At 36.3% G+C, this 25,738-nt stretch overlaps 1 protein-coding gene across 8 annotated transcripts in view; it reads left to right on the forward strand.

Annotated features, from left to right (window-relative positions):
- Positions 1–25,738, forward strand: part of SLC4A4 (solute carrier family 4 member 4) — a 401,810-nt gene that overhangs the window by 286,122 nt on the left and 89,950 nt on the right. For all 8 annotated transcript variants that reach the window (XM_074228425.1, XM_074228424.1, XM_074228430.1 and 5 more), the window contains 4 exons: positions 1,181–1,268; positions 6,509–6,663; positions 7,271–7,384; positions 10,519–10,693. In XM_074228425.1, the coding sequence (XP_074084526.1) occupies positions 1,181–1,268; positions 6,509–6,663; positions 7,271–7,384; positions 10,519–10,693 (532 nt within the window). The remainder of the gene's footprint in view (positions 1–1,180; positions 1,269–6,508; positions 6,664–7,270; positions 7,385–10,518; positions 10,694–25,738) is intronic.

The raw sequence follows: 25,738 nt of genomic DNA on the forward strand, positions 1-25,738 counted from the left end.
TATCCATTGGGCCCTATCCTAGCTGCCCCTTAATCTTGGGTTCTTAATTAAGTACATTTGCACTAACTATTTCTACCAGTTCTGGACTGCACTCTCTCCTTAGCTCAACGTCATAGAATTTCTTTCTTCTTCCAAGATGTAGCTCAGAGTCGACTTGCCAAATTGTTGTACCCACCTTCCCATAATTCCTTATTAACTACTGAACATTTATTTGTGTTTAATGTCTTTATGTATTTATTCCACATTTACCATTACCTTCCTTATTTCTATATAAACTTCTAAATAGGTATTATTTCATTCATTGTCCTTGTATCCCAGTGCCTGCTGCATTTGACATACTCCCTCAAATACTTGTGTATTGATTCTCTGATTAAAGATTTGCAAAGCACTTTGCATATAATATCTTATTTCAACTTACTGATTATGCAGGGATTCCTGATTTCTGGTCTAGAACGTTTCATTAAGTAGTGTGCTTGCAACATCATGGTAGATAAACCTAAATGGAAACTAGTCTATAAGCATTTTTTAAAAAGTGTTTTTGTTAGAATAAACTATGTGAATTATCTGGAAAATGAAGTTAAAGAGACCAATAAGCACACTCACAAAAGAATTTTAACTCTTTAGGGGTGGTGGTTTATTTTGTTATATTTACTTATCTTTGACAATCTCTCCTATTTTCCTCATTTTGGTTGGCAGTATAAGGATCATTTAATTCGTGACTAGTTTCTCATGATGACTGAACATGTCTTAGTAGAAATATTTCTCAATTATACATGAAAGATCATTTCTCACTGCCCATACTGAGTAAAGAACAGTCAAGGAAAACTGAGACCATTGAAACCTCACCAAGATTATACCTTCTAGGTTTTGATTTTTTGGTTCTGAAAAAGTCTAGGGAATTGGACAAAAAGGAAAGTTTAAAAGAGAATGGGGAAATGATTTGAAAAGGGAATCCTCCTCAAGTATAAATCTTGCAACCAATTGTATGCTTCCTAACTATGATACCCAATCATTGGTATGACAGACCCCTAGTCTTGCTTAAGGAAAAAAAAAAGATTTGGTCCTGGCCCTGTTTTCTAGGCTGATATAATTAAATATCTTGATGATTTCTGAATAATTTAAACTTAGAACACAATATTTTCTGATCATTGCTTCTCTTCTCTCTCTTTTCCCCAAACAGGTTCCTGTTCATTCTCTTAGGTCCTAAGGGAAAAGCCAAGTCTTACCATGAGATTGGCAGAGCCATTGCTACATTGATGTCTGATGAGGTAGGAATTTTGGGGGGTAGAGGAGAAGGGTATCACCAAGCAACATGTGTTGTAGGAGTTAGAGCCTGGAAGCCAAAAGAAACTGGGTTCAACTCCAGTTCCATCATTTAGAACCCATGTTACCTGGGATAATTCAATTTCTTAGGTCTTCCCTTTGTATATGGATAAAGAAGTACTTTAAGTTTATTTTCCAAATATTTTCTTACTTGATCTATAAAATGATCAGAATGGACTCATGTCCTGAGATGTCTCTTCTGGCTGATTCTATGATCTATGAGATTCTGAAAATTAATTGTTCATGTTTAAACAACATTCTATGATTTAGAAAGGCTTTTTTCAGAACTGTCAAATGAGGTAGGTGATTCCAAAATTATTAGCCCTATTTTATAGAAGAGGAAACTGAGGCAAAGAGGATTAATTGACTTGCTCAGGGTCACACAGCCAACAAGTGTTGGAGGCCAAATCTAAACCAGGAAAGAAGAGTTTTCCCAACCCCAGGCTCAACAACACAGGCCCACTGTGATACCTAGCTGCTCCTTTTGATCTTTTTCATGACATATTAGGGAATGGCACAAATTGAGCTTAATTTTTAGCATCAGTTTATCAGACAAGGCCTTATTTTATTTTTGCATCAGTTTCTAAATCCTTTGCTGCAATGACAATTCCTTTCCTTGTCTAAAATGATTTCTTAAGAATATTTGCCTACCTCAAATCTCTGCATTTAAATTTTTTAAAAGCATTGGAAATGAACATTTCTCTTTTTAATGCTTTTTTTTTGAAAACACATTTATTCTGTGAAACTATGTATCCTGACTTCATGAGTGACCTAAGGGAAACCACTAAATGAAAATCGTTTTCTTAGGTTGCAGAAAGTCAATGTTTTACTTTGGATTTTCTTATCTTACAAGAACCTATTATTTCTCTCACTTCTATACAGAAATAGTATATTAAAAAAGAGAGAGCACTTCTAACACTATGTAGCAGCAGCTACCGGGCAGCAGTGAGTGCTTTGGAAATGACACAGGCTTGTGAGTTGGAACAGAATATTAAGATGCTTTCTCTCAATTCTTATGCTATGCTATGTGTTATTACTCCTATTTCAAAGGGGATAAAACTGAGACCCCATTGGGGATTGCATAATGAGTTAATAGAGATTAATGGAATAAACCTTCATTTGTGGAGTCAGAAGACCTGAGCCTTAGTTTTCTCATATTTAGAATGGGAGGGTTATCTCTGAGATCCCTTCCAACTCAAATTCTCTTATCCTTCAATAAGGACACATACCATTTCTTTGCAGTGATCACCCTATCATAGCCATTATCTCCTGACTTCTGTCTGCTAATTATTTGGTGTCTCGGTTTTTTCATGGGGTCCTGCCCATTTTCTTCTGACTAGTGTGAGATTCTATTGGGTGACATCCATTATATCTTGTAGGGACCCCTCAAAAACCTCAGCTGATGACCATCTCTACTGAAACATGTTTGCCTTTAGGGTTCTGTTTTTCTCTTAAGGGGGACAGTTTGGCATTGTTGCCATTCACTGTTTCTCTCTATCTTTACTAAAGTTTTTCATCATATAAAGACAGAAAATAACTTTCTTGCTGAGGTGAAATATTGATGTTCTGTAGTTTGTGCTTTGATCTCTACTAATAGTTTCCTGTTTATTTGCTAGCTCTATTATTTTGTTAGTCTGGAGAAGAGAAGGTTGAAGGGATCACTTAATCCTAAGCTTTAAGAATCAGTTTCTCTAGAGTTTTTGTGCATTTTTAAGCTTCACCATCTTATAAACAATCAGCTTTAACAACTTCACTCTCCCCTAAGACTTTGAGGTCATTCTGTATATTCTGCGGCTAACCAAAAATGTTCTACTGAGAACTGAAAAAGTAGATGTATATAGAAGGAAAATCTTAAGGTAGCTATAAGGGATCTTTTTTTTTTTTGACTATAACTGTTAGATAAAGAAATGTATTGCCAAGAGAAGTTATAAAAATCTACTCCTTTTGAAGTCCTTATAAATGGGATTGATAGTTTTATTATTGTTGTTTCATCATTTCCATCCTGTCTGACTCTCTGTAACTCCATTTGTGGTTTTCTTGGCAAAGATACTGGGCTAGTTTGTCATTGCCTCCTCCAGATCATTTGATAATTGAGGAAACTGTGCCAACCAGGGTTAAGTGACTTGCCCAGGGTCTCACAGCTAGTCAGTGTCTCAGACCAGATTTAAACTCAGGTCTTGACTCCAGCTCCACTGAACCATCACCTCTTTCCCTCTCTGCTCACTAAATGCTCTTAAATTGTTTCATTGTGATCTTGCCCAATGACAGTTATAATAATAGTTTTAAGATTTACCAAACACTTCTCAGTCATGTGATATAGATGACAGAAATATTTTTATCTCCGTTTTACAAATGGAGAAACTGAGGCATATGATTGTTAAATAATTTGTTTATAGGTTAACCCAATGAAATATCAGAACCTTTTTTGAATACAGGTGTTCTGACTGTCCTTAGCATCCATTCCACCACTTTATACAATCCAATTTGTTAAAATTTCACTCCTTCCCATGCTCCTAATAAGTATAAAATTTGTCTCTGTCTGATTACTTATTTCTGTTCTTTTTCTTTTGGACCACAATATTAGGCAATACTCAAGGCTTGGCCTTGTTTTCAACACTCAGCCTGAATTTCCTGATGACTCACTAGTGATTGTTGGTCCAGTACTTTCTACTTCAGGGATAGGATTCTTATGCATATTTTGCCTAATTCATTTTTCAACTGGATCCTGTAGCAAGGTGCATAGTACAAATCCCTGGAGGTTGAAGGTAGAGTCTCCCTGCTTGGCCTGGAAAATTCAATTCTAGTCAGAGATCTATAATCTCCCGACTGACTGCTGGTCAGTTGTTTCAGTCATGACTGATTCTTTATGACCCCTTTTAGGGTTTGCTTGGCAAAGATACTGGAGTGGTTTTACATTTCCTTCCCTAACTCATTTTACAGAGGAGGAAACTGAGGCATTCAGGGTTAAGTGACTTGCCCAGGGTCATACACCAAGTACCTGAGACCAGATTTGAACTCAGGAAGATGAGTTTTCTTGGCTCCAGGCCCAGAATTCTATCTTAGAATTGTGCCTTTTAGCTGCCCTAAGCTCCCTCCATGGATCCAGATTTCAGTCTATTTTAATTTAATTTAATTTAACATTCCATTCTAGAGAATGATATGAGCCTGAGATTGAGAGATGTCCACTCTCATATAACTATTTAGCATCCAAAGCAGGGTTTGAACCCATGTCTTCTTGATTTCTAGTCTATCCACTGTCATGCCACCTGCAGTCTATATAAATACAATTAAAACCCAACCTCTTCATACTGTAGTAAATAACTTACCACAAGAGTTCAGAGAAGAGACACTGAAAATCAGGATAAGAAAGGCAGACAGTGAGCCCCTAACGAGTGTTTCTGAGATAGATAGATAGATAGATAGATAGATAGATAGATAGATAGATGATAGATAGAATTTGACATCAGACTCTTCAAGTCATAACATGAATAATTTGTAATTGAGAGAAATTATAGACAATAAAACATATTGAGGAACTGGTAATGAAGGTCTCCAGTAGAGTAGTGGGAGTGGAAAGAGGGGGACAGATATGAGCTATTGAATATTGCATTTTTTTTTAATGGAAAGGACAGGCCATGGGTGGGGGAGGTAAAGTTTAAGTATAACTCTCAAATCTTTAAAACTGGGTAAGTGGGAGAGTGATGCTAATCCTTAAGAACAGAAATGGAGCATGTGGAAGAAAGGGCAGATTTGGGGACATAGGGAAGGTTAATTCCTTGGGATTTTGTATATTGATCTAGACATAGCAATTAGACTTCTGGGTAGAAATGTTTATCATGTCCTTGAAAATGTGAAGCTGGAATTTAAGACCTAAGTCAAAACTAATTTGGGAATCATTTCCATAGAGAGGGTATTTGGAAGTTGTCAAATGAGGAGAGAATGGGGGCGGCTAGGTGGTGCAGTGGATAAAGCACCAACCCTGGAGTCAGGAGTACTTGGGTTCAAATCCAGTCTCACACACTTAATAATGACCTAGCTGTGTGGCCTTGGGCAAGCCACTTAACCCCATTTGCCTTGCAAAAACCTAAAAAAATGAGGAATGTCAGGGAGGAAGGAGCTTGTTGACAGGATTGTAAACTTAAGTGTTGAATGTTAAATAGTAAATGGTGGCAGCAAGATGGTCCCCTGGATAATGCACTGAATTCAGGAAGACCTGAATTCAAATCTGACTTCAGACACTTACTGGTTGTATGATCCTGAGCTAATCAAGTCCTTAAATCTACCTACAGAGTCAGTTTGCTCTCCATATCTATCTTTTATGTGACTTTACTTACATATCACTACCATTAGAATGTAATACCCTGTTTTCCTTACTCCACTGGAGAAGGAAATGGCAAGTCACTACAGTGTATCTTTGCCAAGGAAACCCCATGGACAGTATTAGCATACTATGGTCTGTGGAATTATGAAGAATTAGACACAACTGAACAACAGCAACAAATAGGAAATACCAATGGGATCAATGGGGAAAGTTGATAAATTTGCTGTGCTGCATCATACTTATAGTTCAGCACTTAAAAGGTCTATGATTTCATCTGGGTGATTATTCTCTCTACTGACACAGAATATATTCCTTGCTTTATTTTTAGTTGGTCTTTAGGAAATGCACTGGTGAAGAAAAAATTATATGGCTAACCAGCAAATCAATGTTTACTCTGTGCTAGCTACTGGCTAAATGCTTGTAGTCCAAAGAAAGTCAATAAAGAGACTTCAAAGTTTTACATTTTAGTAGTCATGACAACATGGAAGTCACATAAATAATACATGTGGAGAGGAAACTGGGCTTAAATTCTACATTTGTCATTTACCATTTGTGTGACCTTGCAAGTCACTTAATCTCCATAGGCCTCCATATCCTAACATGGAAAAGAAGAGATCACATGAGATGACTTGTGAGGTTCCTTCCATGATCCTAGGATCTGAGAACCTATTTGATTGCTCTACTTTTCTGGGAGAGCTTTTGAGATATCAAGGCCACCATCATGCTTGGGTGAGGCATCAGAGTAGAGAATGAATAGAGAAGTCTCATTGGTTACTGTGTTCCTTCCACCATCCTCTCAACTTTGACATAGTATGAATTGCTTAATTCGTATCTGAAACAATCCCAAACTTCTCTTCCCTATAGGTATTCCATGATATTGCCTACAAAGCAAAGGATAGACAAGACCTGATTGCTGGAATTGATGAGTTCTTGGATGAAGTCATTGTCCTTCCCCCAGGAGAATGGGATCCAACTATTAGGATAGAACCTCCAAAAAGTCTACCATCATCAGACAAAAGGTTAATATGTCAAGGAATTGGGGAGGCTTCTGGAAGCGGGATTAGATGAACTATTTTGTCCTTTGTTCATAAATTACCAAGTTTGATGGGTATTTCAAGAAAATCACACACCTCTTGGGGTCTTGTTTTCCTCTATTGGTAAAATGGAAGGGATATGTGGTTTTTTTTTTTCATTTCAGAGAATTGTTACTTTCTGCTTAATTGGTCCAAATCAGAATTAGGAATAGTTTAGAATTATGGGAGATTTAAGGCAGTGAGACCAATTAATAGGTTATTGCAGTTGTCCAGTTGTGAAAGGATGAGAGTCTACACCAAGATGGCTGAGCATTCTATAGAAAGCTTCTAAAAACCACTAGAATAATTCCCCACCCTGCCACATGCTGTATGATTTATTCCAACCACTAGATGCCTACTAGTTCTTTTTAAGGCTAGTATCTACTGAGGAGTGGTTCTGGGTATATTAAGGGAAGTCAATTAGTGTAAGGGTTGTTTCCCAAGGAGTTTCTAGATAGGCTCAAATCTCTAATTTAGCTGATATATGAAATACCTCTGAAGCAAATGAGTGAATGACATTTATCTTCCCTTGGATTCTCTTGGTCTTACACAGGAAGAATATGTACTCAGGTGGAGAGAATGTACAGATGAACGGAGACACTCCCCATGACGGAGGCCATGGAGGGGGTGGGCATGGGGATTGTGAAGAACTCAAACGAACAGGAAGGTGAGTGGTAGATACAGCTGGCATTCCTTGTGAGTTGGTTTGCTTTTGTGTTCTTTTTCCTCCATAGTTGGGTAACTTTAGACAACTCACCTCACCTTTCTAGGCCTTAGTTTATCTGTCAACTTGGAAAAAATACTACTTGTACAATCAACTTACTTTAATCTTATGAGACTAAAATGTGAAAAGTATTCTGTAATCACAAAGCTCCTAAAATGCAAGATTATCATATTTCTTATGTCCTTTCACCATTTCCTACTCCCTTATGAAGTTGATATCAGATTTTACAGTGTCTGTCTTCATAACATCTCTAATGAAATCCCCAGCTCTCTATTCACACAGCTACTAAACCACCTCATCTTCCTAATTATTGTCCCTGACTTGAGTCTCTCCCTATATCAATTCACCTCCTGCATCCTTTAATTTTTCTAAAGCTTAGGACTGACCACATGACTTTCCTAGTCAATAGACTTCAGTGGCTCCCTATTACCTCTAGGATCAAATATAAAGACCTAGAGTTGGCTCTGAAAATTTTTCCATAGTCTGTCACCTTTCTATCTCTTCCATGCTTTCTCCATTTCAGCCATATTGGCCCATTTGCCATTCCTCACACATGGGGACCCTAGTTAGTGAATCAAATCTTATCTCCTAGAGAATCTTCCTATCTCCAAGTTTTTGTACTGATTATCCCTCATGCTTGGAGTGTGCTCCATTGTCATTGCTGCCCCTTATTTCTTGTGGATTCTTTCAATAGTTAACTTGCCTCACTTTCTGCAGATAGCCTTTCTCCCCCTATCCCAGTTGCTGATGCAACTTTACCTTCCCTTTCCACTGTGTCTATTTTGAATGCACCTAGTGTCTTCTCCATTAAACTGCCAGTTCCTTGAGGACAGGGTTGTTTTTATCTTTATGTGTATCTTGAATGTTTAGTGTAGTGACAGACACATATTAGGCACTTACTCAATGATTGTTGCTTGATTAGTGACTGATTTGACTTATAGAAAAGTTATTTTAAAATGAGTTGTCATTTATTGTCTTGGGCTGGTCTTTTCTGAAATGAATCACCTGCTTGTGAGAGCTCAATAGATTTCTTTCTTTAGGGAAAAGATTGATCGTTAATCTCTACTATATACCATTTCTGTATAACTGTTGTTGTTTGTCTTTCCTTCCTGAAGAGGTCCAGTGACATTAGGAGGAGGACTTGTGCAAAGCCATTTCATTCTCTCCTCTAGAGTTCTTGGGAGTCCAGTGGCAGGACATAGGTTGGGGTGACTGGCCATGGTCCTGCATACAAGGCTAGACCTTGACCTTTTTAAGTTGAGCTCTTTCCCAGGTCTCAGTCTTTCTCAGGCAATACCCTTTCAATAATTAATGGCTAGGTAAGAAATGAGGCAAAAATGATCTGGTCGTCTTCACAAAAGAATTGCTCTGGGAGGGGAAGACCTTCAGAGTTTCTGACCAGAAGAAAAACAATGAGCAAGTGAGACATGGGCTAGGATGCATTACAAGTCAATCATAAGAAAGGAAGCAAAAAATGGAAGGAAGGAAGGAAGGGAGGGAGGGAGGGAGGGAGGGAAGAAGGGAGGAAGGAAGGCAGGAAGAAAAGGAAAGAAGGAAAGGAGGAAGGAAGGAAGAAAGGAAGGAAGGAAGGAAAGAAAGGAGCAAGGAACAAAGAAATAAAAGGAAGCCATAGACAGATTGACATAGAGATAGATGGATAGATAAATAATTTATGAAGTCCTTTATTGACCCCCAATAACAAATCCCCACTAAGAATCACTGGATGTGCCAACATTTTGGAGGGGGACGTGTCACCTTTCTTGAGCTCTTGGCATAACTGATAAGGCAAAAAGATTTTGAGATTGGGAGAAACCATCCCTCCTGGCCTGTCTTCTGGGATGTATCTCTGATATCCATCCCCAACTTAAGTTGAGAGCCATTCTTTTGATGGAGAAGTAGCTTTTCAGATCCTGCCTTCTGATAACGGAATGCATAAGGACCCTTTTCTAAGACTCCATATTGGAGATTTGATTCTGTAACTAGCGTCCCCATGTATGCCTGCATTATCAGCAAACTTATAGAAATATTAATAAACAAGTATGTTAATCTAATTCTCTTTTACTCTTTCCTGAGACCAAGCTCTGGAGGTTAACATCTGATATTTATTACAACAAATTCTGGAGGTTAACACATATTATTAAAGTCAAACTCATGGAGGTCATCAACTTATTATATCCCAAATACTGGAGATTATGAGAAAAAAAGATAGTTTTTGAAACTTATGATCTAATGGGAAGACATTACATAAAGGGGAGCTAGAAAGTCAGATAGGTTAAGTGCCTCACTGGTTAGGAAGAAGAGAAGAGGTCTGTGGAGAGAAATGAGACATATTAAAAAAAGGATGATGACTGGAATTCTGTGAAACATTAATGTGGACTAGAAAATCCCCAATCGGGAAGGAGAACAGTATCCCATCATGAGTTTTTTCTAGGGTAGGAAGGCCCAAGGAGGTAGGTTAGAAGTTGGGAAAATGTTGAACTGGGACTAGCTTGGAATGTTTCTAATCTAGGATTCATTTTTTATCTCAAGTAAAATTTGATTGAATAAGTTATTAGTTCACTATTGTTAGGAAAACATTTCCTCATACCTAAAGTTCTTTTCTATGCTGTGCAAAAATAAGTCAAATCTAATGAACAAAAAAAGAGAACTATCTACCAATTTTGCTGTTGTTCTACCAATCTAGCTACTATAAAAAAGACTACGTCAACTTTGAGATCCTTTCTAGTTTAAATATTTTGATTACGTTTGGATCTTAGATGGTTAAAAATAGCATTTTAGTGATTTCAAGAGCCTATTGTCCAAAATTTTTGACCTAAAAATCCACAAACTAAATATTTAAAAAATTTTAATATCTATATTTCAACAAAATCTATTAATTTGGAATCCTGGATTTTATTTATTTTAAAACTTTCTGAGAAGGGGTCCATGGACTTCCATTTCAATTGTCAAAGGGATCTAACAGACAAAAAATATGATGAACCTCTGTTTAGACAGGCCTACTTACTTTCTATAACACTCTACTTTGTCTTCTTTTTATTGTAATTTATTTTACATCATCACGTTTCCTTTCTCTCCAGGTTCTGTGGTGGACTAATTAAGGACATAAAGAGGAAAATACCATTTTTTGCCAGTGACTTTTATGATGCTTTAAATATCCAAGCTCTTTCTGCCATTCTCTTCATTTATCTGGCAACGGTCACCAATGCGATCACTTTCGGTGGACTGCTGGGGGATGCCACGGAAAACATGCAGGTGTGTAGTAATTTTTGGAATCTACAAATAGCCAGCCCAGATTGCCTTCCTCACCCTGCCAGCTCAGTCAGGAGCAGATGGCCTCTCAGTCACTCAGCATGATTTCAGTTTTCTTTTGCAAGATCCTGCTTTTTTCCCTTTGCTTCTGGCCTGCTGCTGCATTTCCAGCCTTCTAGTGATGGCAAAAATAGCCCCATGAATCTGCTTGAATCACAAGCCAGAGTTGGGGGGGGGCAGAGTAAAAGGAAATGAGGAAACAGCCTCTTCTTAGCATTGAAGCATTCAGCAGTGCTGGTTTTGTACAATGGATTTACTTAGTCTCTTTTTGCCTTGGCTCTCAAGTTATTTTTATGGAGAGTACCTCATTCTTTGGTCATGCTATTCCTGTATAAAATTATTCTAATTTCATAAATGAGGAAACTGCGCATAAATATACTAAGGGACTGGCCCAAGGTCACACAACAGCCAACTGTAAAGATGAAACTAGAACCTGGGTTTTTTGGTGTATCGCAGAATCTTTCCAATCAAAGGGAGACAATCACATTTTTAGCATTCTTAAGAAAATAGTAAAAGGGAAAAATAAAAAAATACAATTTTGATAAAAAATACTGAACAAATATGATGAGATATTAGTAACAAATTTTTTAAAAACTTTTTTTGGAAAAATATAAAAAAGCTTCACAACTTAATATCACAAAAACCATGAGTTCTATGGTTCAGATATGATAGGGATGATTTATTGTAATGTATACCTAAAAGTTAAATCTATGCCAAATGAAAATTCTATGTACTTATTAACTATTATTTGTATTTTTAAGGCCAATGCCTACTTTAACAAAAAATACAATAGATATTCTTTGAAATGTGTTTATATATGATATATACATATACATATATATATGATCATATATATCATATATATAAATATATATGCATATACAGTGTATCCTTGTTAAGATTTATTTCTCTCTGTGGGATGTACCATAAAGGCTGTAATAGTTTGTCCCAAAAGTCTTAGTGCTATTTTTAGCTTTGATAATAGCTTGGAATTAAGATTTTTGAGAGTCACTTCACAGTATCCTAGTGAAGATAGCTTTACAAACATATCTTTTTTGCAATAGGCACAGTATGTCCTGGAAAGTGGGATAAAAGTAGAATATTTATTACTAATTGTTATTTGCAATATGAGTCATATTTATATGAAATTTGGCAGCATATTATTTAAACAAAATCTGCAGCAAGTTATAAGTCTTATCAAAAATTCAAGGTACGTGGACTCTTTGGGCTCATCTCATCTAACTCCTTCATTGGTTGGATTTTGCCCTTTCTTGAAGAGGGCCCAAATGGCATCATTACATTGGTGTCCAGGTACAGTGTATCTGACTGTTCCTAATCAGAACAGTATGAACTTAGGAGACTCTTCCACAGGTCAGACACAAATTGCATGAGGATTTGGAGTGGTAATTCTTTCATTTTGCCAAACTTGAACCCCACGAGATGTTGGGCACATCCACAGATCCAAGACTAATACTCTGATTTCCTGTTAACTAGTTCAATGATTTTGGTCATCATGCCATATATACTGTTAAAAATGGCCTACTAATATATCTGCCAGAAATTTCACAGATTAAATTTTTGTAAAGTGAAAACATGATGTTTACTAGAGAATTCAGAGAATACTCTAATAAGAAAAACTACTGTTAACATCCCTAAATATTTCTAAGAAGAGAAATAAAATACAAACAGATGGGTTTATTCCTGTGATCAAGATCACTGTGGACAGTCAAGAACAGATTATATAAAATTACTAGGTTAAAAATAATAATAATGATGATGCTGACAATAATGATAATATAGCTTAGCATATACATGATCCTTAAAGTTTGCAAATTTTTAAAAAAATATCTACTTACTTTATCCTCCCAGCAACCTAAGAGGTAGGTGCTATTAGTATCTGCATTTTATAGATGAGGAAACTGAGGCAGTCAGCAGTTAAGTGATTTGCCTAGTTAAAGAGGTTACACAGATACATGCTATGCACAAATACATACACAGCTAGGTGGCACTATAGTGCATAGAGAGCCAAGTCTGGAGTCTGAAAGACTCATTTTTATGAGTTCAAATCTGACTTCAGACACCAGCTGGGTGACCTTGGACAAGTCACTTAACCCTGTTTGCCTCATTGAACTGGAGAATGAAATGGCAAAGTACTTCAGTATCTCTGCCAAATGGGATTACAAAAAGTAAGATATGACTGAAAAAAGACTGAACAACACATGTGTACATCTATGTACATATTTATCACATGTGTGTGTCTACATACATATTTATCATATATATCTATATCTTAGACTGATGTTTAATCAGTTAAACTAAATGAATACATTTATTCATTAGTTTTTAAAATAATATGTTTTATTGAGTTAGCTTTCCCTTGTGTCAGAATAATTTCTGGGAACCCCCCCAATAACACTTTCCTCTCTAGAATGTACCATCCTTATGATCAAAAAAGATATTAATGAGCAAAACTACTTTATCCACTGACCATGTCTGACAATGAATATAGCATTCTGTCCTAGTGCTTCCCTACCTCTCTTGTTCAGATTGATTTTTCAGTTATTCAGAGTCCAGTTCTCTTTTCATGATTTTCATAATAAATGTCGATATTTATGTATTGCTGGGTGTATGTATATATAACACATGTTATGTGTATATAGGTTATGTATATGTCTATATATCATATGCCTATACATGTGTGTATATATAAATTAATGTATATATTTTTAGATCATTGTATGTGTTGTTTTTTATTCTATTTGCTAACTTTGCTTCATTTCATAAAAATCTCCCTCTGTTTTTTGTTTTTGTTTTGTTTTTGTTTTTTGGGGATTTTTTGAAAGGCAATGGGGTTAAGTGGCTTGCCCAAGGCCACACAGCTAGGTATTTATTAAGTGTCTGAGGCCAGATTTGAACTCAGGTACTCCTGATTCCAGGGCTGGTGCTCCATCTACTACGCCACCTAGCCGTTCCTTCCCTCTGTTTTTTTTATTTCTCTTATTCACTATTTTATACTGCACATTAATATTCTATTAATATATAAGGTTTTCATCCTTTCTATAATCAATGAACATTAATTTTTGAAAGACTTTTTAATGCCACAAAGAGTACTGCTCTAGCTATTTTGTTATAGATTATTATATTCTTATTTTTGATTAGTAGTAGTTACAGATTATGATTATTCTTAGTTTGACTTTTTTAGAGTATATAACCACTAATGGAATCAATAAATAATGTAGTTTAGCTACTTTTCTTATTTAATTTCAAGTTGATTGATGCACATAAGCATTGAACTATCTCATAGCTTCATCAACATATGGTTTAAGTATTTTTCTCATCTAATTTCAAGTTGATGTTCAGAGGAGTTAGACTATCTCACAGTTTTGCCAACACATAGTTTAGGTACTTTTCTTATTTAATTTCAAGTTGATACACAGAAGAGTTGGACTATCTCTTAGCTTTACCAACATACAGTTTAGGTGCTTTTCTCATCTAATTTCAAGTTGATGCACAGAGGAGTTAGACTATTTCACAGCTTCACACAATGTATTCATTCCTACAGTAGGACACAAGGCCACACCATTGCCAAGAAAGCCAAGCTCCTGGACAGCCCATGACTCAACCACAGTAGGAGAAAGAGCCAAGAAAGCACCTGAAGTCTTCTGGGAGACCTACCAACCCAAACAAAATCTGATTAAGGCCTTTCGCCAGATATCACATGCTGGTGCTTGCCCAGCGTTGATGGTTTGCCATGGTGCCTCACTGATAAGGGAGGAAACACAACCACTTTAAGGCTAAGAGACTCTCGCAGCAACCAGACCATCTCCAATAGTTCTGTTCCCTATCAATCAGGCCTTGGTGTGGAAAGATTCTTGTAAAAGCAAGTGGGAAGGTTGCCTTGTACAGCATCTCCCTCAATATAATAAACGTAATTGTGCAACTCACACTATCAATCCCTTAGTTGGTCAATGGGGTCCTCTTCTCACATTAAATGATGGAGACAGTTCCAGATTTGGGACTGGGCAATGACACAACAAATGGGTCAAAACTATGGCCTATCTTGAGTACCAAAAGACTGAGGTCAACCCCTACAGAAAATGGGGGGCTCATCCTAGCAGAGCATGCCCCAGAGCAATCCAAGAATAGGTGGTGATAGAGACTACCTAAGGTTGGACCTATGAGCAAATAGAAGAATAAATGATGAAAAACTACCATGGGCCAAGAGAAGTTCAAGAGATCAACAGAAAAAGAAAATAACGCCATGATAAGTTCAAGTAGGACCTCAGAGAAAAGAAAATTCTGGCCACCCTAGGATTACAGGAAAATCTGGAGGAAAGGAAACGGGAGATTTAAATTTAATTATTCAATGAAATGAGAGATAGGGTGGAAAGAATGATAAGGAGAATTAACAACTTAGAACATATGGTGGCAAATCTTACCCGAGAATTGAGCTCCCTAAAATTGGAAATGAGCCAAACACGAACCAATGATCCATAAGACAGCAAGAAATATTAAAACAAATTGAAAAGATAGAAAAGCCTAAAGAAAAACGTATGGTATACATTATTTCAAAACTGACTTAAGAGTACAGGTAAAAGAGAGACAATCTAGGAATCAAGGACTAACTGAAAAATCACAAATAGTATCAAAAAACCCCAGAGTTTTTCAAGAAATTCTAAATCAAAACTACAGAGGTTTGCTAGAACCAGAAGACAAAGTGAAAATATAAAGAATCAATTAGTCACATCCTAAAAGAAATGACCAAATAAAAATTCCCAGGAACATCAGAGTCAAAATCCGGAAGTGATTTCTATTACCACTATTTATTCTAAACCTGTCAAGACTTCCCTAAGAAGAATAGGTGAACAAGAGCAATTTGTTACAATAGCCATGAAGACAACTGAAATACATTCTGTTGAGTGCTAGGGCTTGCTTAGAGCCACCAACGTTCTCCACTGCATCCTGGCCCATAGACAGTTGTCCTAACTTTTGATGACCCAGGAAGAGAGAATGAGGCTGACCACTTTGTGCAACTCTGTCTCATTTAAGTCCATTCACTCCCAAATCAAGACATCATTTCATGATATCATTGGGCCTCTTTGAAAACAAGGGCAAAAATAAAATTTACTATAGCACTAGAAATGAAAGCAATAAGCAGAGAAAAGAAATAAAAGGAAAGAAATCCTCATTTCTGTTTATCCTCAACAAAATACATTAGGAAGAAATAAACTCCATTCAAAATAACTATAAAATATTTTGGAATCTATCTATGGAGACACCCATAGGAATGCTATGAATACAATTATATAATATTCTTTATGAAAATAAAACCAGTTCTAAAAATTAGAGAAATAATAGTCACTCATGGGCAGGACAAGTCAATACAATGAAAATAACATTACTACTTGTTAATATATCTATTCAGGGTCATATAAAACCACCCAAAATTACTTAATAGAGCTAGAAAAAAATGATAATGTAGCTTACCTGATTGAAAAAAAAAGTCAATACCTGAAGAGGAGTAATGAAAAAAAATGTGGGGAGAAAAAGATTGGTTGCTGGTGACAGCAATGCCAGATATAAATTATCCTCGAAAGCAGTACCATTGAACCTATAGTTTTGGTTGTTATTCGGCACCCAGCTATGTCTGACTCTTCATGATCTCATTTGGGGTTTTCTTTATAAGGAAACTGAAGTGGTTTGCCATTCCCTTTTCCAATCCATTTTAAAGATGAGGAAACTGAGTCGCAAGGGTTACGTGACTTGCCCAGGGTCAAATATGTAGTAAATGTTTGGTATTAGATTTGTACACAGGTCTTCTTGACTCCAGGCCCAGATTTTATCCACTGTGCCTGCTAGCTGTCCATCTGGCACAGGTTAAGAAAGAGAGTGATGGGGGAGGCTTGGTGTGCAGTGGGTAGAGCACTGGCCCTGGAGTCAGGAGTACCTGAGTTCAAATCCGGCCTCTGACACTTAATATTACCTAGCTGTGCGGCCTTGGGCAAGCCACTTAACCCCATTTGCCTTGCAAAAACCTGAGAGAGAGAGAGAGAGAGAGACAGAGAGACAGAGAGACAGAGAGACAGAGAGACAGAGAGAGAGAGAGAGAGAGAGAGAGAGAGAGAGAGAGAGAGAGAGAGAGAGAGAGAGAGAGAGAGAGAAATGAATCAGTGGAACAAACTAAATATCTTGTTGTGTACAAAAATAAATGAAAATCCTGTGTAGTCTATTCAATAAACCTAAGCTATGGGATAAGGACTTCTTAATTGACTAAAAACAGTGTAGAGTAGGTTTAGAAAAACAACTCAGACCATAGAATAGGATGACTTTTTAATGTATACATGACTTACATTTGAAAAATCACATCATAAGCAAATTAGAGGAAAAAGGAAGAAAATCCCTTTTGTAATTACCAATGGAAGACTTCATAACTATGCAAAAGATGGAGAGTATCACAAAAGATAAAATAGCAAACTCTGTTTGCAAAAATTCATAAGTTTTTAAACATACAAAGCAATTGCAGTTAAAATTAAAGGAGAAATAGGTAAGTGGAAAGAATCCTTTGTTGCAAGTTTCCCTGATAAAAGATCTGATATTCAATATATATATATATATATATACACATATATATATATATATGTGTATATGTATGTATGTAATAACCTGTAGATAGTACCAATCTCCAATAAATAAAGAGCTGGAGGATATAAACAGATTATTTTTAAAGAAATAAATCTAAGCTACCAAAAACAATATAAATACTTCAAATCATTAATGATTATTAAAATAAAAACTAAAGAAAGTCTGAATAAGTTTTTTTTTCATAAATTCAACAGATTAGCAAGGATGGCAAAAGAAGAGAATATCAAGTGTTGAAGAGAGTGAGAAAACAGACCCATCAGTTGTATATTGGGATAATTTTGAACTGATCCGTCCATTCTAGAAATCAATTTTAATATGCCCTCAAAGTCACTAAACTATGTATCCCTTAATACTCCTTTGCCTAGAGCCCCAGAGAGGTCAAAAAAAAAGAAGAAAAGGACTCATCTGTACTAAATATTTATAACAATACTTTTGCTATGATAAAGTATTGGAAAAGAGGATACCTATCACCTGGGAAATGAGCCTTACAGTGATCTTGGGAAGTAGATGCTGTTATAAACCCCATTTTATAAATTAGGAAATTGAGGAAGACAGTGGTTAAGTGACTTCCCTGGGAGTCAGATTGTTGTATATGGGGAACAAGAAGTAAACTAGCTTGGTTATAAAACACCAAAGAGAAAAAATGTACAATAAACTAGGAAAGGTAGGTTTGAACGGAGGAACATGTGCTTTAGTCTTCATGGCTAATTTTTATATAATGCTTGAAAAAATATAGTACTAAAGGGTACAATTGTAGGACTGAACCAAGTGTCAAACCAATGCTGCCAGGAGACTGGGAAGCATTGCCAAAGATTAGGAAATCTTGGGCAAGAAGTTAGCAATCTTCAGGGTACAAGTAGTATTTTCATCACAGCTGTTGATCAAAGGTATGGAAGGACTTCAAAAAGAAAGGAAGATTTAGGAAATGAGCAACATGCCATGGAGATGGGCTAAAAATGGGCTGTCGATTTAAACCATAGTTTAAAGTCTAGGAATAACATACTCCAGGCTAGAGATGAGAAATCATAGATAAGTATCTCAAAAATCTAGTCAACAGGATTCTAAACTGAAAGGAAGGAGAAAGGGAAAAAACTCAATCTTGATATCAAGTTAGACATTCTACAGGCAATAAGCATTTATTAAATGCCAACAGCGTAGCTATAGTGCCAAACACTGGAGATCCAAAGAAAGGCAAAGATAGTGTCTACTGTCAAGGAGATTATTGTCTAATTTGTACAACTATGTAGAAATCAGATATGTACTAAATATATTGAAATTAATCAAAAGAGAGAAGACATTAATAGTGAGAACAATCAGGAATGGCTTCTCCTATGTAGGAGTTGTCATTTTAACTGGGCCTTAAAGCCAAGGACAGCCATAATGGAAAAAAAGAGAAGTCAGAAAATCTATAGGAGACAAAATTCAGGAAAGAAACCAGCCACAAAATCTGTGACCTCAAAGCTATACCCAAAGATTTAAAGTGTGGGTTAATGAACAAGACCCACCCAGAGGCACCCATGAGACTTAAAGGGAAGTGACTCCAAGACTAGAACTAAGACTCTGGAATATTTATTCAATAGTGAAAAGAAAGAGGAGATATAAAATGGAAGGAGGATGAGGGAAGAATGGAGTATATTCATATGTACAATGTTAATAATATCTGACATATATGGAATATTTTTAAATTTGCAGACTTAAATGTTAACTAAATCAAACTAGTCAACAGGACTCTAAACTGAAAGGAAGGAGAAAGGGAAAAAACTCAATCTTGTTATCTATCAAGTTAAATTCTTAAGACATTCAGTCGATAAACATTTATTTATATGAGGACATTGATCATCAGAGAGGTTGGGCAACTGGTCCATCTTCACAGAGCTTGAGTTTGAGTTGAGATTTTACTGGGGTCTTCCAGGTCTTAAGTCTAACATGCTATTCACAATCCTGGGAACAGCCCAACTGGTCCCCTTAATTTTGGGGGGGGCAAATTTCAAAGGGCTTAGAAAAAAGATAGAATATTTGGGGAGTCTGAAAATTCTATAGAGATGTCACCTAGATAAGGATGCAGAACTTTGAAGAGCAATATTAAAGAGAGAAAGAAAAATCTGGGGGGAGAACCACATGGATGTATTGGGAACTTAGGTTTTTTTTTTTAGTTTTTTTGCTAAGGCAATGGGGTTGAGTGGTTTGCCCAAGGCCACACAGCTAGGTAATTATTAAGTGTCTGAGGCCAGATTTGAACTCAGGTACTCCTGACTCCAGGGTTGGTGCTTTATCCACTGTGCCACCTAGCCATCCCAAGGGGACTTAAAATTTTAAGAAGAGATACCACAGAAGATGGAAATATGAAAGGAAGATAGCACTGTTCTGCATGTACGATGTCAAGACAACTAAATTGAAGTTTTAAACAGTCTGGGGCTACCAGAAAATAACTAAAATAACTAAAAAAAGTTTTGTTTCTTTTTAGTTACCTTGGGGAAATCCAAATTGCACTGGGGTATTCAAGAAGGTATTGGCACCCTACTCAGAGTGAAAGAGATGATGACTGATGATGGGAGAAAGACTGAATAGTTCAACATTATTTTGATTCTCTCCTCTTCCAAAGTGAAATATAATATAAGAAAGGACAAAATAAAAACATCTAAGGAACAGGTGATAGTCAAGACAGCTTAAAAATTATTAAGGGACTCCTTAATAAATTCAAGTCAGCTGACTCAGATGAAGGATGACCTAGGTTATTGGCAGATGTGATTGATGAACTATTGTCCAGTAAGTTTTAAAATATCATTGAGAGGGTGGCTAGGTGGCTCAGTGGATAGAGCACTGAACCTGGAGTCAGGAGTACCTGAGTTCAAATCCGGCCTCAGACCCTTAATAATTACCTAACTGTGTGGTCTTGGGCAAATCACTTAACCCCATTGCCTTGCAACCCACCCCCCCCCCCCCAAAAAAAAATATCATGGAGAATAAGAGAAATACTACAGGACTGGAAAAGTACAAATGTCCCAATTTTCATAAAAAGGGTTGCCTTCCCTGGAATGGCTTTAACAAACTATAGGTTGATGAGTTTGATGTTGCTGCCTGGCAAAATATTCAAACTTATTTCTGAAGGAATAGCTAATATTTAGAAAAGTAATCAGCGTGAATCCTTCATGGTTCCTGCCCAACTCCATTTGTTTCACTTTCTTTGATAATATTGCAAGACTGGTAGGCAGATTTACTGGATATAAATCTTCCACTGACTAGAAACAATTTTTATTTACCCTCCTAACAAATGTCCTGATGCCTATCAAGGCAACCTGCCATAATGGAAATAAAATAGTAACTATAAGTTTTTCAAATCAATTAGCATGCAAAAATGTTCTTACCTGAACTAAATCGTTGACTGTATGGCTTCATTTCTCATTAGACTAACTTCCATAGAAGGGTGTAATTTTTTAGTTCACAAATAAACAACTTAAGAAACAAAGGACAAGTAAGCAGAATGACTGGTTTATGACTGGGAAGGAGAAGATGCTTTAGCATCTACTTTATTTTGAGGCTAACAGCACCAATAACTGACCTTGGTTTTCTGCCTTTCTTTGTATTCCCCCCACAAACTTACCACAGTACAGCTGTTTAATAAATACCTGTTCACTAACCCTGATCTATAGGAACCCTCTTACCCTAGAAAGCAGAGTAATTGGTTGTGGGTCACATGACTTTTAATCAATTAGCATTAATTAACTCTTCTGTGTCAGAGCCTGAGGACATAGAGACAACAAATGAGCCCTATCTTTAATGAACTCATATTCCACTTGGGGAATATAGGACATTCACAAATAAATATGAATAGGATTGCTGTTTGTCCTTTGTTCTTGAGGGACATGGAGACCTCAGGGAGGTGATGTCATGACATGCAGATGGATTGAATTTAAAGAGGGAACTTTGCAAAGTCACCAACTTTACTTTCTTCTCAGGAGCCATCTAGGTACAGTGGCTAGATATGGGTTAGGACAACTGGAGATGGCCCTGGACGTAGTAGCAGATTGTGGTCTTTGTAAGCTAAGGTCTTTACAGGTCTCAGTCTGAATGAGGCATTCAGCGATTAAGGCTAGGTAAGAGAAATGAGGCAAAGAATGAATACTTTTACCTCGTCAAAAAAAAATCAATCTGGAATAAGAACCATTACAAAGTGACTTGGGGATAATAAGGTAGCATTAGCAAATGGGAGGATCAAGAAATATCTCTCTTTTTCTTTCTCCTCCTCCTCCTCCTCCTGATCTCCCTCCTCCTCTTTTTCAATTAGCATGCAAAATTCAATTAGCATCCCAGTCCCTTTTCAGCAAGCCTCTTTAGTTAATTTTTTAAAATTTATTTTTGTTCTTATTTTCACAAAGAACAAATAAACCCAGGCATTTTTAGATATATAGTAAAAGAGAAAGAGATTGAATGTGAAAGTCCATATATGCTCACCAAGGAGTGATTTCCAGTAGTCAAAAAGGGAATCATTTGTGGAGGTGGCCTGGTCCAGTGAACGTGTGATCAATTGAAGATGTTGTTAAAAGAAAGAAATGGATAGGTGTTTGTAGAAAACAGAGAAAGAGTCAGTGGATACGAAGATGATTGAAGGGGACGAGCATCTGAAAGAAATGGGAGATAAGGACACAAGGAGAAGAGAATAGTTTATAAGGCAAGAGTTTCATAGCATTGATCATATAGATCTGGAATGTTTGATGTCATTTAGCTAAACCCCTTTCTTTTCTTTTCCTTTTTTTCCTTTTTTGAAATTTTTTTCCAACTATATGCAACAATGGTTTTCAACATTCTTTTTTTTGCAAGATTTTGAGTTTCACATTTTTCTCTCTCCCTCCTTTGCCTCCTACCTCCCTAGTAGCAAATAACTTGATATAGGTTAAACTTGAATAACTATGTTAAACATATTTCCACATCAGTCATGTTGTGAAAGAAGAATCAGAACTATAAGGAAAAAAACATGAGAAAGGCAAAAACATAAAGCATAAAACAAATTTGAAAATAGTATGTATTAGTCTACATTCAGACTCCATAGTTCTTTCTCTTGGATGTGGATGGTATTTTCCATCACAATTCCTAATTTTCTTTGATCATTGTACTGCTGAGATCATGTCCATAATAAATGGTCGTCATGAAAGTTTTGCTGTTAATTCAATCCCCTTATTTTCAAATGATGAAATTGAAGCTCCTAAAAGTGAAGTGAGTGATCCAAAATTATTCAGCAAAGAGAAGAGTCAAACTCATGTCCTCTGACTCCAAATCAAGTGACCTTTCCTTTCCATATGCCAAGAGATACTGGGATAGAGATAGAAGCTGGTAGATAGGGACTGGAACATTTCAAAGTCTTCACAGATCAAGGTTCATGAGAGTCACTTGACTATTTGGGAACTAAATCAAGATATAGAAGCCCCCAGAGTATCTGAATGGCACCCTTTGAAACAGTATGTTGCCATTTTCCAGCATTTGGAGGAAAAGTCTACCCTTCACAGTTTGGGTAATTGAAGCCAGTCAGTCAGAAACAGTACACTTGAAGAAAGAACAATTTGTTCACACTGTATCTTCACTGTCACTCTGCAGGTAGTTGTTGTATTTGTTACTTTTGTGTTGTGCAAATACAATGAGTCACGGAATTGCTGTTGTCCCACCAAACCATGCTGCTCAGCCTTCTGTCACAAAGATCTCACTCAGTTGAAACAAGTGATAGGGAGTACATGGGAAGCCTTCTTTTGGAGCATCATTGGTTAATCTTGATTACCTCAATGACAAAGCACAGAGTCTGGGGAAGCATGTTTAAGACAAAGCAAGGTGGCTCCAAGGACATTCAAACTGATTGACCAGACAGATGCCCCATACAAACATTAGACATGTAGTAATCATCAGAATGTTTTTCCAGAAACCTGGAGCATGGAGACTCTAGAATCTGGGCAGAACTGCAATCATGGGATTCCTTGTTCATCACAGTATGATCTGATTTTCTGAGAATAACTGGTTCCATTTGTCAGAAGTCAGCTAGGATTCATATACTGGTTTGTAGCTGCTGGCAATCTCTCAAACAGAGGTTCTTATCCTGGATTCTGTGAATTAAAATATCCATCCATCCATCTATCCATCCATCAATCTATCCTCCATCTATCTAATCTATCTTCCTATCTATCTATCTTTCTTTCTATCTATCTATCATCTATGTATATTTCATATAGTTGTTTTGGTAAGTCCATGTATTTTATTTTATATATTTAAAACATTATTCTTCTAAGGAGTCCATAAACTTCAACAGACTAAAAACCCCCTTGGCAAGATTTTGAAAATTAGAAGATCCCATTTTTTAGGTAAGTGAATTGGAGAGTTCCAGTTTCTAGCACAGGAGCAGAATTAGAAGTAGTAGATAGAAGAAGTGAAGAGGCAAATTGAGGTTTCACATCAGAAAACCTTCCTAATAATTAGAGTTGTCTCAGAGTGACACGGGAGATGAAGGTAGTGACTGATCTTTTCTGCCCTCATTGGTCAAGTCAACCAATATTTCTTAAGTATTTGTGCTACATGCTAGAGTGATGGTCTTTAAGTAAAGGTTGGGTGACCACTTGTTGGCTGTGTTTTCTTCATGGGATTACATGGTTTTTGAGGTCTCTTCTGACTTTCTGATAATTTGAAAATTATGTGCTATGAAAATGAGTGGATATAGAAGATACTAAGTTGACCTCATAACCAGTTGGGTTCAAATCTTGCATCAGACCCATATTGACAGTGGAACTTTGAGCAAGTCTCAATCTCTTAATGCTTTAGATCACTCCCTAAGACTCTAAGCTGCCAACAAGATGCTAGCATTTATCTCCATAAGAGAGTTTTTTTATCTGAGAAATCATAGGTCCAGTCCATTTCCACATCCTATTGCATGCCACAACTTGTTAAAGTTGGCAGATTGTGAGCCAAAAGTGTGACCAAAAGGGGGTATCTAAGACAGTCAATTTCTTTCTTATAGTATTTGAGTTATATACCCCAAATAGCAAATATTACCTTTAAAACTTATTCCAAGGCTTTGTGCTTCAGAAAAAGTTGAGTTCTTCTGAATTTAATATTTTTAGGGAATAGGGAAATGAACCATATTTTCAAATATATTTAAACTTACGTTTTTGGTGAATATCAGATGGGACAATGTTCATTGTTAAGTAAGTAAAAGAACAATTTTCCTTCTTTCTGGGGGGAATAAGTTTATTATCCTTCAGTTTAATTTAATAAGTATTGATTCAAATTGACATAAATCTTAATTAAAATTCAAAAACTTTTTTGATTTTTGAGTGAGTTGGTGTTTATAAAGTACTAACAATACCTTCTAAGGGGACTATTCAATTCATGGTAAAATATATTTGGAAGTTCTATTTTTGTGTTATTGTCACAGCCTGGGCATAATTCCATCATTTCTCTTTCATTGGTGGTAATATTTCTTTTTTTAACTGCACACATAATTTGTCCCTAAAAGACATTTTTATAGAATTTGTCTTAAGTATTGGATCTGTTAATAAGAATTGCACCCATTCCCTATATTATTCTCAAAATGCATGGTAAATTTAAAGGAATGAGTACCAAATAAAATTTCTTTTCAAGGTGAGATTAACATCGTTTTAATTTAGAAATCAGCATCTTTGTGCCATTATTTATTTTTAATGGATATTTTATTTTTACAAATACATATTATGAAAGTTTTTCAACATACATCCATATGTGTATGCATATTTTTAAGTTACAAAATTACCTTCCACCCTCCCTTCCCACCCCCCCCTCCCCTCAGTGATGAACAGTCAGGTTAATATTGTGCATATGCATTTTTGATGTAAACGTGTTTACAGATAGTCATTTTTGCTAGGAAGAATTAGGATTAAGGGAAAGAGATACATAAGAGATAATGTTTATAAAGTGTTCATCAAATTCTGAAGGATTTTTTTTTTGTTTTGTTTTTCTTCCTCTTGGATGGGGATACCATTATACATACATAGTTGGTCTAATATGGCTGTCCTAGCTCTCTGAATTGCTGAGAGGAGCTGTTTCCATCAAGGTTGATCATCTCATGATGTTTTTCTCTTGGTTCTACTCCCTTCACTTGGTATCAGATCCTGTAACTCATTCCATGCTTCTCTAGAGTCCAACCATTTATGTTTTCTTATAGAACAATAGTATTCCATAGTATTCATGTACCAGTTACCATTATTTTTTAAGAGAGCGATTCTCTATGAAAGCTACTAGATGTACTTTAGACGGAGATATACAAGTTATTTTACAGTCAAATTGAAAGATCCTTAACAACTTAGTCCTTCATTTCTCATCTTAAACTTCACCATC

This window comes from Macrotis lagotis, chromosome 3 (assembly GCF_037893015.1).
Source record: "Macrotis lagotis isolate mMagLag1 chromosome 3, bilby.v1.9.chrom.fasta, whole genome shotgun sequence".
Taxonomy (NCBI): Eukaryota; Metazoa; Chordata; class Mammalia; order Peramelemorphia; family Peramelidae; genus Macrotis; species Macrotis lagotis.